Here is a 12640-nt window from a genome sequence, read left to right as displayed (position 1 = left end):
GGAGTGATTGATAGATGAAATAGAGATAGATAAAACAAGACTCACACTACGTAGAAGAAAAAAAAGAAAAAAAGGAAAAAATAGAAAAAAAAAACAGTTTAATTTACTATGCAGCTCATTAAGTGTGTGTATGTTTATGATGAGTTTTGGAACGTACGTAGTTAGCAAGCGTGATCGTGATCAGGGACGCATACCGGGCGTGCAAGAGGCGCCTGTTCGACTGGGCCCAGAGGAAAAGAGACAGGGTGATAGCGCGCTACAGAAAGCCGATAAAGCGGATAAGGCGCCTAGTGGATCGCATCTGTGGGAGAAAGTACCCAGGCAGGGTGTTCTACGTGCCCGGCCCAGGCACGCCTCTGCTGTCCTCTGTCCTCACCAAGTCAGCATCCACTACTGTAGGGCCGTCATCCACTACAGTAAAGTCATCATCTAGTGCTGTCAAGCCGGCAACCACTACAGTTAAGCCATCCACCACAGTCAAGCCTTCATCCACTACAGTCAAGCCTTCATCCACTACAGTTAAGCCTTCATCCACTACAGTCAAGCCTTCATCCACTACAGTCAAGTCATCCACTACAGTCAAACCTTCATCCACTACTGTAAAATCATCGTCATCTTCAGCCAAGTCATCATCATCTTCAGTCAAGTCATCATCATCTTCAGTCAAGTCATCATCATCTTCAGTCAAGTCATCATCATCTTCAGTCAAGTCATCATCATCTTCAGCCACTCCCAAATCATCATCATCTTCAGTCAGGTCATCATCTTCAATCAAGTCATCATCATCTTCAGTCAAGTCATCATCATCTTCAGTCAGGTCATCATCTTCTTCAGTCAAGTCATCATCATCTTCAGCCACTCCCAAATCATCATCATCCTCAGTCAGGTCATCATCTTCTTCAGTCAAGTCATCATCATCTTCAGCCACTCCCAAATCATCATCATCTTCAGTCAGGTCATCATCTTCAATCAAGTCATCATCATCTTCAGCCACTCCCAAATCATCATCATCTTCAGTCAGGTCATCATCTTCTTCAATCAAGTCATCATCATCTTCAGCCACTCCCAAATCATCATCATCTTCAGCCAAGTCATCATCTTCTTCAGTCAAGTCATCATCATCTTCAGCCACTCCCAAATCATCATCATCTTCAGTCAGGTCATCATCTTCTTCAATCAAGTCATCATCATCTTCAGCCACTCCCAAATCATCATCTTCAGCCAAGTCGTCATCTTCTACATCCTTGTCATCATCTTCAGCCACGTCATCATCATCTACATCTGAGTCATCGTCTTCTACAGCCAAGTCGTCATATTCCACAGCGAAGTCATCATCTTCAGTGGAATCATTGTCTTCAATAGCCAAGTCATGGTCTTCTACAGTCAAGTCTTCATCATCTTCAGTCGAGTCACTGTCCTCCACAGCCGAGTCGCCGTTCCCCATGTTGAAGTCACTGGCACGTGTCCTGCTGCGGCGGAAGGCGAGGGGCGTGTGTCGCGTGTACTGCATGGACGAGAAGTTCCTGCCGCGGAAGTTGAAGATCGAAGTAATGAGTCACGTGTTTGGCGTAGCGTATCGCCACAGGGAGCTGGTCACCTTCCGCTTTGATCAGAGCCTGAGGACGTACAAGGAAAAGAAAAGTGATTGGATTGAGAGGGAAAGGCAAAGGAACTCGCCAGGCCCTCAGCGGTGGACGTCTGCGCCGGCCTCAATGTTGCTGAATCAGTTCATCAGGCACAAGGGAGACTTGTGGATGCGTGTCACCGTCACCTGGAAAGATGAGTGGGGTGGTGGTCCCACTCGTAGCTTCGTACCCATGTTGTGGTTCTCCGAGCAGGTGAAGGAAGATGTTGTTAACAAGAGGGAGTTTGTGTTCCGCATCTGGACGCAAGGCGGTTTTTCATCCCAGCACGAGGGTTTCAGGGGGTTGGTAAGGATGAAGAAGGAAAATATAGAAGACAGAGATATGATTCTGGTTGTAGATGACGAGCCTTTGATAAGCGACGGTGAGACGCCGCTAGTGCCTGAACAGCTGCAGGAATCGGAGGAAAAGGAAGCAAAGTGGGAGGAGGAACTGCTTGTGTTGAACGGAGAGGAACGTAGAGGAGAGACGAAAGAAGTGGGAGAAGGTGAGATGCAGGACTCCAATAAAGAAGTGAAAGGAGAAGATAATAAAGGGATGATCCCAAGCAATGCTGAAGAGGAAGACAAAGAGGCAAGCAACACCTGCAAGAAAGGACAGGAAAGCCAGAAGACAGACAGGGAGGGTGAAGGGAGACCTGCAGCCCCCGCCCACGCCGCCAGTCCAGAAGTGGGCGTGGTGAGGCGGGTGACCACAAAACTGTTGAAGGTGACGCTGACGGTGGTTGGGGTGATAGTTGTCGTGGGCGCCTTCCTTCCTGAAGTACCGGAGGACTGAGAAGCACGCCCCCTATCCTCACCCCTTCAAAGTCACCCCTGAACTTGATGAACTTGATGTGCAATCCAACGTGAGGGATCAGACTGACTCGGTGGAGATGTTTATTCTTGAAAAAAGGTTGTTGAATATTGCCACGTATATACAAAATAAATAAATTAATAAATAAATAAATAAGTAAATAAATAGATAAGTAATGAAAAATATAAAAAAAAGAAGTAAACACTGCATTGTAAAATTAAATATTAATGAAAGATAATGAAAGTGAAAAAATAAAAAAAATGAAACAAAAATTCATACGAAATAGTAAAAGATAAATAGTAAAAGATAAATGCACTGGAACTTGAAAATTTATGAAAAAATATAAAAAGAAAAGAAAAATTTGCATTGAAACTAGAAAATAAATTTTATAAAATAAGAAATAAAAATGGCTTACAACTTGAAAATTAATATATCATCTTTGAAACTGAGAGAGAAAAATAGTATATAAATTCAAACATTGTGTGTGGAAATGAGTAAAGAATGAGGAATGGTGCACTGAATGGTAATGTGCAAACGTCTCATCCCACAGACATCTCATCCAAAAAACAATGACGAAATAAAAATGAACATAGTAATAAAAAATGCATCATAGTTTGAAATTAATAAAAAAAAAATAATAATAATAAAAATAAAAAAATAGAAAACTGCATTCTATTTTTTTAATAATAAAAAAAATAAAAGTAAATAAAAACTGCATTGAAACTTTAAAAAAAAACTAATAAAAATAAAAAAGGCAAGAAAATAATAAGTAACTTTATTGAAAATGAAAAATAATGAAAATAATTAGGAAAGAAAAAAAATATAAAAAATGCAGTGAAATCTTAGTCAATAAAAATAATGAAAAAAAAATAGAAATAAAAAAAAGCTATATTGAAACTTTAAAAAAAAATAATAAAAAAAAATATGAAAACACGATAAAAATCTGCATTGAAATTTAAGAATGAATAAAATAATAATAAAAAAAAAACTACATATATATATATATATATATATATGTGAGAACTTTAAAGATGATCTCTCATCCTAGAAAAATAAATGAATGAATAATAATTATTATTAGAAGAGTAATAAACGCACTGCTTTTTCCCAGCCTTTCAACAACACCCTGGGACATGACGCGGCCTCAAACGTGCAGGGCAGGAGCCAATGTACGCATTACAAACCAATTACACAATTAAGATTTATTTATTTCCCTTCTCATTTCATCTTCTTGCAGGGGAAACACTTTATAATATATATATATATATATATATATATATATATATATATATATATATATATATATATATATATATATATATATATATATATATATATATATATATATATATATATATATATATATATATATATATATATATATATATATATATATATATATATATATATATATATATATATATTGGAGGAGGAGGCAGTAGACACCTGCCGAAACGATAATTACTCCCAGTGAGGTCTAAAGCACTGTTCAGGGGGTGCTGTGAACTTATCATTAAACCCAGCTGTGACCTCACTGAACGTTTCCCTTTGTGTCTCACAACACAAGGGGGTAGTCACAGCCTGCCCTCTAAAGACAACTCTCTTCCTCCACACAAAACTACAAGCACCTAAAAACACACACACCCTTCACTCCAAAAATTTTAAAATCATGGCGACTCCTACACCAGCCTCGGAGTCCCCATCTGGGGAGGGGACCATAAATGTCCCCAGGTCGGACTGCCTTTCCGTCGACGACCCTAAGTGTCTTGACACCCCCCTCAACTTTTTCTTCATTAACTTCTGCAACATTCGCGGTCTAAGATCTAATTTTCAATCTGTAGAACACCACCTCTCCTCTTCTAAACCTCATCTTCTTTTCCTCACTGAAACTCAGGTGTCTGAGGCAACTGACAGTAGCCCCTTTTCTGTTCCCTCCTACTTTCTCTATCCTCATTTTCGATCCAAAGCTGGATGCTGCGTTTATGTGCGCAATGACTTAACCTGCTCTCGTGCCCACGTTCTTGAATCTTCCGAGTTTTCCACCATCTGGCTACGACTACAGAGTCATTCTCATACTAAATTTATCTGTGCTGTATACCTCTCTCCTAACTCCTCTGACTATAAGAAATTCTTTGACTACTTAACTTCCAAAGTGGAGCACATTCTGACCCTCTTCCCTTTTGCAGAGATCTCCATTCTTGGAGACTTCAATGTTCACCACCAGCTTTGGCTTTCCTCTCCCTTCACTGACCATCCTGGTGAACTAGCCTACAACTTTGCTATCCTCCATGACCTAGAGCAATTGGTGCAACACCCTACTCGTATTCCTGACCGTCTTGGAGATACGCCCAACATTCTTGACCTTTTCCTGACCTCTAATCCTTCTGCTTATGCTGTCACCCTTTCTTCTCCGTTGGGCTCCTCCGATCACAATCTCATATCTTTATCTTGTCCTATCACTCCAATCCCTCCTCAGGATCCCCCTAAGCGAAGGTGCCTCTGGCGTTTTGCCTCTGCTAGTTGGGGGGACCTGAGGCGGTATTTTGCTGATTTTCCTTGGAATGACTACTGCTTCCGTGTCAGAGACCCGTCTTTGTGTGCTGAGCGCATAACAGAGGTGATAGTGTCTGGCATGGAGGCGTACATTCCTCACTCTTTTTCTCGTCCTAAACCTTCTAAACCTTGGTTTAACACAGCTTGTTCTCGTGCTATACATGATAGAGAGGTGGCCCACAAAAGGTACTTAAGCCTTCCTTCACCAGAATCTCATGCACTTTATATTTCTGCCCGGAACCATGCCAAGTCTGTTCTCCAACTAGCCAAAAACTCCTTCATTAACAGAAAATGTCAAAACCTTTCAAGATCTAACTCCCCTCGTGATTTCTGGCATCTAGCCAAAAATATCTCCAATAACTTTGCTTCTTCTTCTTTCCCTCCTCTACTTCAACCAGATGGCACCACTGCTATCACATCTATTTCTAAAGCTGAACTCTTTGCTCAAACCTTTGCTAAAAACTCTACCTTGGACGATTCTGGGCTTGTTCCTCCCTCTCCTCCACCCTCTGACTACTTCATGCCTCGTATTAAAATTCTTCGTAATGATGTTTTCCATGCCCTCGCTGGCCTAAACCCTCAGAAGGCTTATGGACCTGATGGGGTCCCTCCTATTGTTCTCCGAAACTGTGCCTCCGTGCTTGCACCTTGCCTAGTCAAACTCTTTCAGCTCTGTCTGTCAACATCTACCTTTCCTTCTTGCTGGAAGTTTGCCTACATTCAACCTGTTCCTAAAAAGGGTGACCGCTCTAATCCCTCAAACTACCGTCCTATTGCTTTAATTTCCTGCTTATCTAAAGTTTTTGAATCTATCCTCAACAGGAAGATTCTTAAACATCTATCACTTCACAACCTTCTATCTGATCGCCAGTATGGGTTCCGTCAAGGCCGCTCGACTGGTGATCTTCTGGCTTTCCTTACTGAGTCTTGGTCATCCTCTTTTAGAGACTTTGGTGAAACTTTTGCTGTTGCCTTGGACATATCAAAAGCCTTTGATAGAGTCTGGCACAAAGCTTTGATTTCCAAACTACCCTCCTACGGTTTCTATCCTTCTCTCTGTAACTTCATCTCAAGTTTCCTTTCTGACCGTTCTATTGCTGCTGTGGTAGACGGTCACTGTTCTTCTCCTAAATCTATTAACAGTGGTGTTCCTCAGGGTTCTGTCCTGTCACCCACTCTCTTCTTATTATTCATTAATGATCTTCTAAAACAAACTTCTTGTCCTATCCACTCCTATGCTGATGATACCACCCTGCACTTTTCCACGTCTTTTCATAGACGTCCAACCCTTCAGGAGGTAAACATATCACGCAGGGAAGCCACAGAACGCCTGACTTCTGATCTTTCTAAAATTTCTGATTGGGGCAGAGCAAACTTGGTATTGTTCAATGCCTCAAAAACTCAATTCCTCCATCTATCAACTCGACACAATCTTCCAGACAACTATCCCCTCTTCTTCAATGACACTCAACTATCCCCCTCTTCTACACTGAACATCCTCGGTCTGTCCTTTACTTATAATCTGAACTGGAAACTTCACATCTCATCTGTAGCTAAAACAGCTTCCATGAAGTTAGGTGTTCTGAGACGTCTCCGCCAGTTTTTCTCACCCCCGCAGCTGCTAACTCTGTACAAGGGCCTTATCCGTCCATGTATGGAGTATGCTTCACATGTCTGGGGGGGTTCCACTCATACTGCTGTTCTAGACAGGGTGGAATCAAAAGCTTTTCGTCTCATCAACTCCTCTCCTCTAACTGACTGTCTTCAGCCTCTCTCTCACAGCCGCAATGTTGCATCTCTAGCTGTCTTCTACCGCTATTTTCATGCTAACTGCTCTTCTGATCTTGCTAACTGCATGCCTCCCCTCCTTCCGCGGCCTCGCTGCACAAGACTTTCTTCTTTCTCTCACTCCTATTCTGTCCACCTCTCTAACGCAAGAGTTAACCAGTATTCTCAATCATTCATCCCTTTCTCTGGTAAACTCTGGAACTCCTTGCCTGCTTCTATATTTCCACCTTCCTATGACTTGAATTCCTTCAAGAGGGAGGTTTCAAGACACTTATCCACCAATTTTTGACCACTGCTTTGACCCTTTTAGGGACTGGCATTTCAGTGGGCATTTTTTTTATTAGATTTTTGTTGCCCTTGGCCAGTATCCTTCCTACATAAAAAAAAAAAAAAAAAAAAAAAAAAATATATATATATATATATATATATATATATATATATATATATATATATATATATATATATATATATATATATATATATATATATATATATATATATATATATATATATATATATATATATATATATATATATATATAGTGTGTCCCATGCAAAAAGATTAAATCAGAAGGGAAATAAAGAATTATTAATTGTATAATTCCTGTGTAAGAAAATAAAAAAAAGAAAAAAAAAGAGATGAGAAAACAATTACGTCTTAAGCAAGAAAGTGAAAAAGAAAAAGAATATAAACTCAGGCACTGTCTCGAAATGGGCAGTGAGTGAGACCTGTTACTCTGTATGATAATGTGGCATGTATGCAACATAATAATAATGATGATAATAATAATAATAATAATAATAATAATAATAATAATAATAATAATAATAATAATAATAATTTCATGAAAATTCCACCCAAGAAAATTTCACTCATGTAAATTTCCACCCAAGAAAGTTCCACCCACAATACATGAAATTAGTATAGAGGGTGTACTTTTTTTTTTTTTTTTTTTTTTTTTTTTTTTTTTTTTTTTTGTGTGTGTGTGTGTGTGTGTGTGTGTGTGTGTGTGTGTATGTGCGCTCTTTTAGGTGTATCTGGGCTTTGGATTGTGAAATCAGTACTGGAAGCTATAAACGCTTGTGAGTATGACTTTCAAAGCTTCGAAACAGAAGCTTCTGTGAAGGTTCAGTAGGCGTTGGTCGTCCTGAGATCATCGAGAATCTCTCCTCATACACACTTTCAGCTGTGCAGATGGAGAGACTCTTACTGGGCTTCAAGTTTAACTCTGGTGTGAGCACCAATGGTCCGATAGATTACGTTGGTAGGAACAGCCACTGGAAGGATAACGATACAATGAGTGTTTTCAAGCAGGGTGTTGTGGTGTGTTGTTCAACAGCGGCCAGGAGTAACGTACCAACACTACCTAGAAGATATTTAAGGGCCCTTAAGGAACTACGGAACAACAACGAGGAGTTGTAATCATGAACAGGCACGACTATGTGAAGAAAATGGAGGACCTGCTCGCCGACCAGGATACATACCACGCACAGAGCACCGGAAAGGCAGCGGAAGAGGGCAGGATGTTCACCACCGTCGTAAGAAGAATCCTCAACAAGACGGAGAGGGGCAGGAATCTTCTGCCTCTACTGGAGGAAAACCCAGACGCTCCCAGGATGAGGGCCCTGCCGAAGACCCACAAACCAAGTTTTCCGCTACCCCCTCATCACCTTCGGCGTGGGTAGCGCCCCTCACAAACTGGCAAAGCTTCTCGCGAAGCCTTTGTCATCAGCCCTAGGAAGCATCAGTGACGCACACTTAAGAAACTCTAGTGACCTCATCGAGAGGTTAAAAAGTGTTAACATGTCCAGGAAAAAGATGGTGAGCTTTGACGTGACGTCTCTTTTCATTAACGTTCCGGTGGATGGCGCCTGACGTGCAGTGGAAAAAGTGCTGGAGAATATAAGTGACGTTCGCCTACCAGTGTGCAAGCCAGATTACATGAAGTTGGTGGAATTGTGCGTCAGATTTGGATCGTTTTCCTTTAATAACTCAGAGTATAGGCAACACGAAGGGCTTGCTATGGGTCCCCATTAAGTGCCGTGATGGCTTCTCTTTTCATGGAGATGCTAGAGAGTGATTATTACTCACGCATAATAAGTAAGTTAACACATTGGTTCAGATACGTGGATGATGTTCTAGTGGTCACTGATGTGAGAACGAATATCGACAGGCTGAAGGAGAGACTGAACTGTATTCACCACAAGATACAGTTCACTGTGGAGGAAGAAATGAATGGGCAGATTCCTTTTCTCGATGTCCTCGTGGTGAAAACAGGCAATACTGTCTCCTTCAGTGTACAGAAAACCAACAAAGACGATTACATACACTTCCTCAGTGTGCATGACACACGGACAAAAAGGGGCGTAGTGATAGGGTTTTTTCTACGAGCTTACCGTGTGTGCAGTGACGCTTACCCAGAGGAGGAAGTGCGGTACATAACTGACGCCTTCACCAAGCTGGGATACCCGAAGGGTCTCCTGGCGGACCTCAAAGGCAAGGCGCGCAGGTTTCTTGAGAGGAAGGACAGAGAGAAGGAACAAAAGAAGTATCTCATTCATTATTATTATTATCATTATTATTATTATTATTATCATTAACAATATTTTTATAACAACAACATCAACAACAATAATAATAATAATAATGATAATAACAATAATAATAATAATAATAATAATAATAGATATAATAATAATGATAAAATGATAATAATAATAATAATAATTATAATAATAATGATGATAATAATAATAATAATGATAATAATAATAATAATAATAATAATAATAATAATGATAATGATATTGATAATGATAATGATGATAATGATAATGATGATAATAATAATTATAATTATATATATATATATATATATATATATATATATATATATATATATATATATATATATATATATATATATATATATATATATATATATATATATATATATATATATATATATATATATATATATATATATATATATATATATATATATATATATATATATATATATATATATATATATATATATATATATATATATATATATAATATAATTATTTATTATTATTATTATTATTATTATATATATATATATATATATATATATATATATATATATATATATATATATATATATATATATATATATATATATATATATATATATATATATATATATATATATATATATATATATATATATATAATTATTTATTATTATTATTATTATTATTATTATTATTATTATCATTATTATTATTATTATTATTATTATTATTATTATTATTATCATTATTATTATTATTGTTTTTATTATTATTTATTATTATTATCAATATTATTATTATTATATTAATATTAGTAGTAGTTGTAGCAGTAGTACCAATAATAAAGTCCTTACTACATAAAAAAAATAATAATAAAATATTTTTATCATTATTATTATTATTATTATTATTATTATTATTATTATTATTATTATTATTATTATTAAGATTGTTATTATTATTATTATTATTATTATTATTATTATTATTATCATTATTATTATCATTATTATTATTATTATTATTATTATATAATAATATCCCGGGCGGGATACGCCCGGTGTGTGGTTGGCAGGACACTCCGGTGTGTGTGTCTGGCGGGGCCTGGCCTGACACTCCGGTGTGTGCCTGTCAGGATACGCCCGTTGTATGCCTGACAGGGCCTGGTGGGACACGCCCGGTGTTTGCCTGGCGGGGCTTGGTGGGACACGTTCAGTGTGTACCTGGCGGGGCCTGGCGGGACATGCCTCGTATGTGCCTGCCAGGATACGCCCAGTGTGTGCCTGGGGGTACCTGACGGGACACACCTGGTGTGTGCCGGGCGGGACAACGCCTGTGTGTGCCTGGTAAAACACACCAGGTGTGTGCCTTGAGGGGTATGGCGAAACACTCATGGTGTGTGCCTTAGAGGACATGCTAAGTGTCTTCCTAGATGGGCATGGCATGGGGAGGGAAGCCTGCTCCACAAAAGGCAGTGAGGCAGTGAGTGTCCTGCGGCACTGTGCTTCACTGCCGCACCACCAGGTGGAAAGCCTCCTGGAGCTGGCACTGAAGCAGCTCCACCGGCAGTGCCGCGATGGCCAGCGCCACCTCGTGGAGGGAGGGGCGGCAGCTCGGGTACTCGCGGGTGCAGCACTGCCCCAGCCGCCACAGAGGCACCGCCAGCCAGGGCTGGACGCAGTCCTCTGCGAGGCCCTGCAGCAGAAAGCCCAGGCTGAACACGTCCCCCGAGGGGAACACGGGCCGCCGCGCCCTCACCTCTGGCGCCATCCAGGGGCACTCATTGGCGAACCCTTCCCTTGGGGAGAAACCCTCGCCCATCTCCAGGGTGAAGTCCCCGGCGACACGCCCCGCGCGGCACGCCCACCCCAGGTCGATGACGTGCAGCACGGGGAGGTGCACGCCGCCCGAGACTGTGATGTTGTCAGTCTTGAGGTCATTGTGCACCACGCCCTTGGCGTGCACCTCCCCCAGGCGGCGGCACAGCAGGCCTAGGGAGCGCAGCACGCCCTGCACGGAGCACTGCCGCAGGAATTTGTCGAAGGGCTCGCCGACAAACTCCTGGATGATGGTGGGGGGGCCGAAGCCCAGGGCCAGGGGGCGCGGCACCCCACCAGCCCCGCGCAGCTCCAGCATGAGCCGCGCCTCCCGCATCATCGGCAGCAGTACGTCCTCGTGCACGAACTCCTTCCTGACGGCGTGCACGCCCCCGTACAGCAGGCGCCGCACGCAGCCGTTGCCGCCGCGCCCCAGGAAGGAGCCGGCGTCCAGAGCGCACATCTCCTCCTCCCTCAGGAAGGGGATGCGGTGGTCCAGGAAGTCAATGTCGCCTTCCTGGGCCTCCTTCTTCTGCCGCAGGCGCTGCCAGTACTTCGTACACATCCTGCAGGCCGTGGGCAGGATCCACGCCAAGCACACCACGGTCTGCAGGACAGCCTGCATCAAGGCCGCCGCCTTGTCCTCCAGGGATGCGAGCCACGCCACCAGCAGTAGCACCGCCCACGCCCACAGCACCACGGGGGAGGGCCCCTTGACGCTGGGGTGACACTTCCCCGTGGATCTTCCCTTGGCCCTCAGTGGTACCACGCCTCCCTGAAGGAAGCCTGACGGCACCTGTGCCTCAGTGGCAGGGGCGGCAGGAGGAGCATTGTCGCATCCTGCCATGAGTGCTTCGCTTCCTGCTCGCCGAGGCATGTCCTCCAGGTGAGGCCTCGTGGTGCTCACGCCGGGAGCCGTGCCCGCGCCGGCAAGAGCATCGTTGCCCGCACCTGGCGGGGGGCTCGTGCAAGGCAGCGCCCCTCCCCGAACCTTGTTCACAGTGCCAGGCGGGGGGCTCGTGCAGGGCAGCGCCCCCCCCTGAGCCTTGCTCACCACACCAGGAGGGGGACTGGTGCTGGGAAACGCTCCGCTCCGAGCATTGCTCACCGCGCCAGGTGGGAGGCTCGTGCAGGGCAGCGCCCCGCCCAGCGCGTGCAGTGCCGGGTCTGACTCCTGCACGCCCCAGGACAGGCGCACGCCCTCGCTGCTGGAGAGGAGCTGCAGCGTGAGGTGGGCGGGCCCTGCGTGCAGGGCGGCCAGCAGGTCTGCCAGCGTCCCCTGCGTGGTCTTCCTCACGCCGCGGCTCGTCCACGCCCGCAGCTTGAGAGGCGCCTCGGGGGGTAACCTTGCCAGCCCCTTCAAGTCCAGCCTCTGGTGCCCGGCGACATTCCGCCACTCCCCCGACGCCGCCCGACGCCACCCGTCTGCCGGGAAGGCGAAGGCGGCCACCTGGCGGCTCCTCGCCAGCCAGCAACGGCTCGCCC

The 12640-nt window shown here is 43.0% G+C and overlaps 1 protein-coding gene across 1 annotated transcript; it reads right to left on the bottom strand.

The window, feature by feature from the left end:
• Positions 1–331: 331 nt before the first annotated feature.
• On the bottom strand, positions 332–1444 carry LOC135098033 (trigger factor-like). The gene is made up of 2 exons (XM_064000211.1): positions 1414–1444; positions 332–825 (listed from the first exon to the last, which is right to left on the bottom strand). Exons 1-2 carry the CDS (start codon positions 1442–1444, stop codon positions 332–334), a joined length of 525 nt encoding a protein of 174 aa, XP_063856281.1.
• Positions 1445–12640: the final 11196 nt, after the last annotated feature.

This window comes from Scylla paramamosain, unplaced genomic scaffold (assembly GCF_035594125.1).
Source record: "Scylla paramamosain isolate STU-SP2022 unplaced genomic scaffold, ASM3559412v1 Contig41, whole genome shotgun sequence".
In the NCBI taxonomy this organism is placed as follows: Eukaryota; Metazoa; Arthropoda; class Malacostraca; order Decapoda; family Portunidae; genus Scylla; species Scylla paramamosain.
The sequence above is the reverse complement of the archived record's forward strand: the minus strand, read 5'-3'. Positions and strand labels throughout refer to the sequence as shown.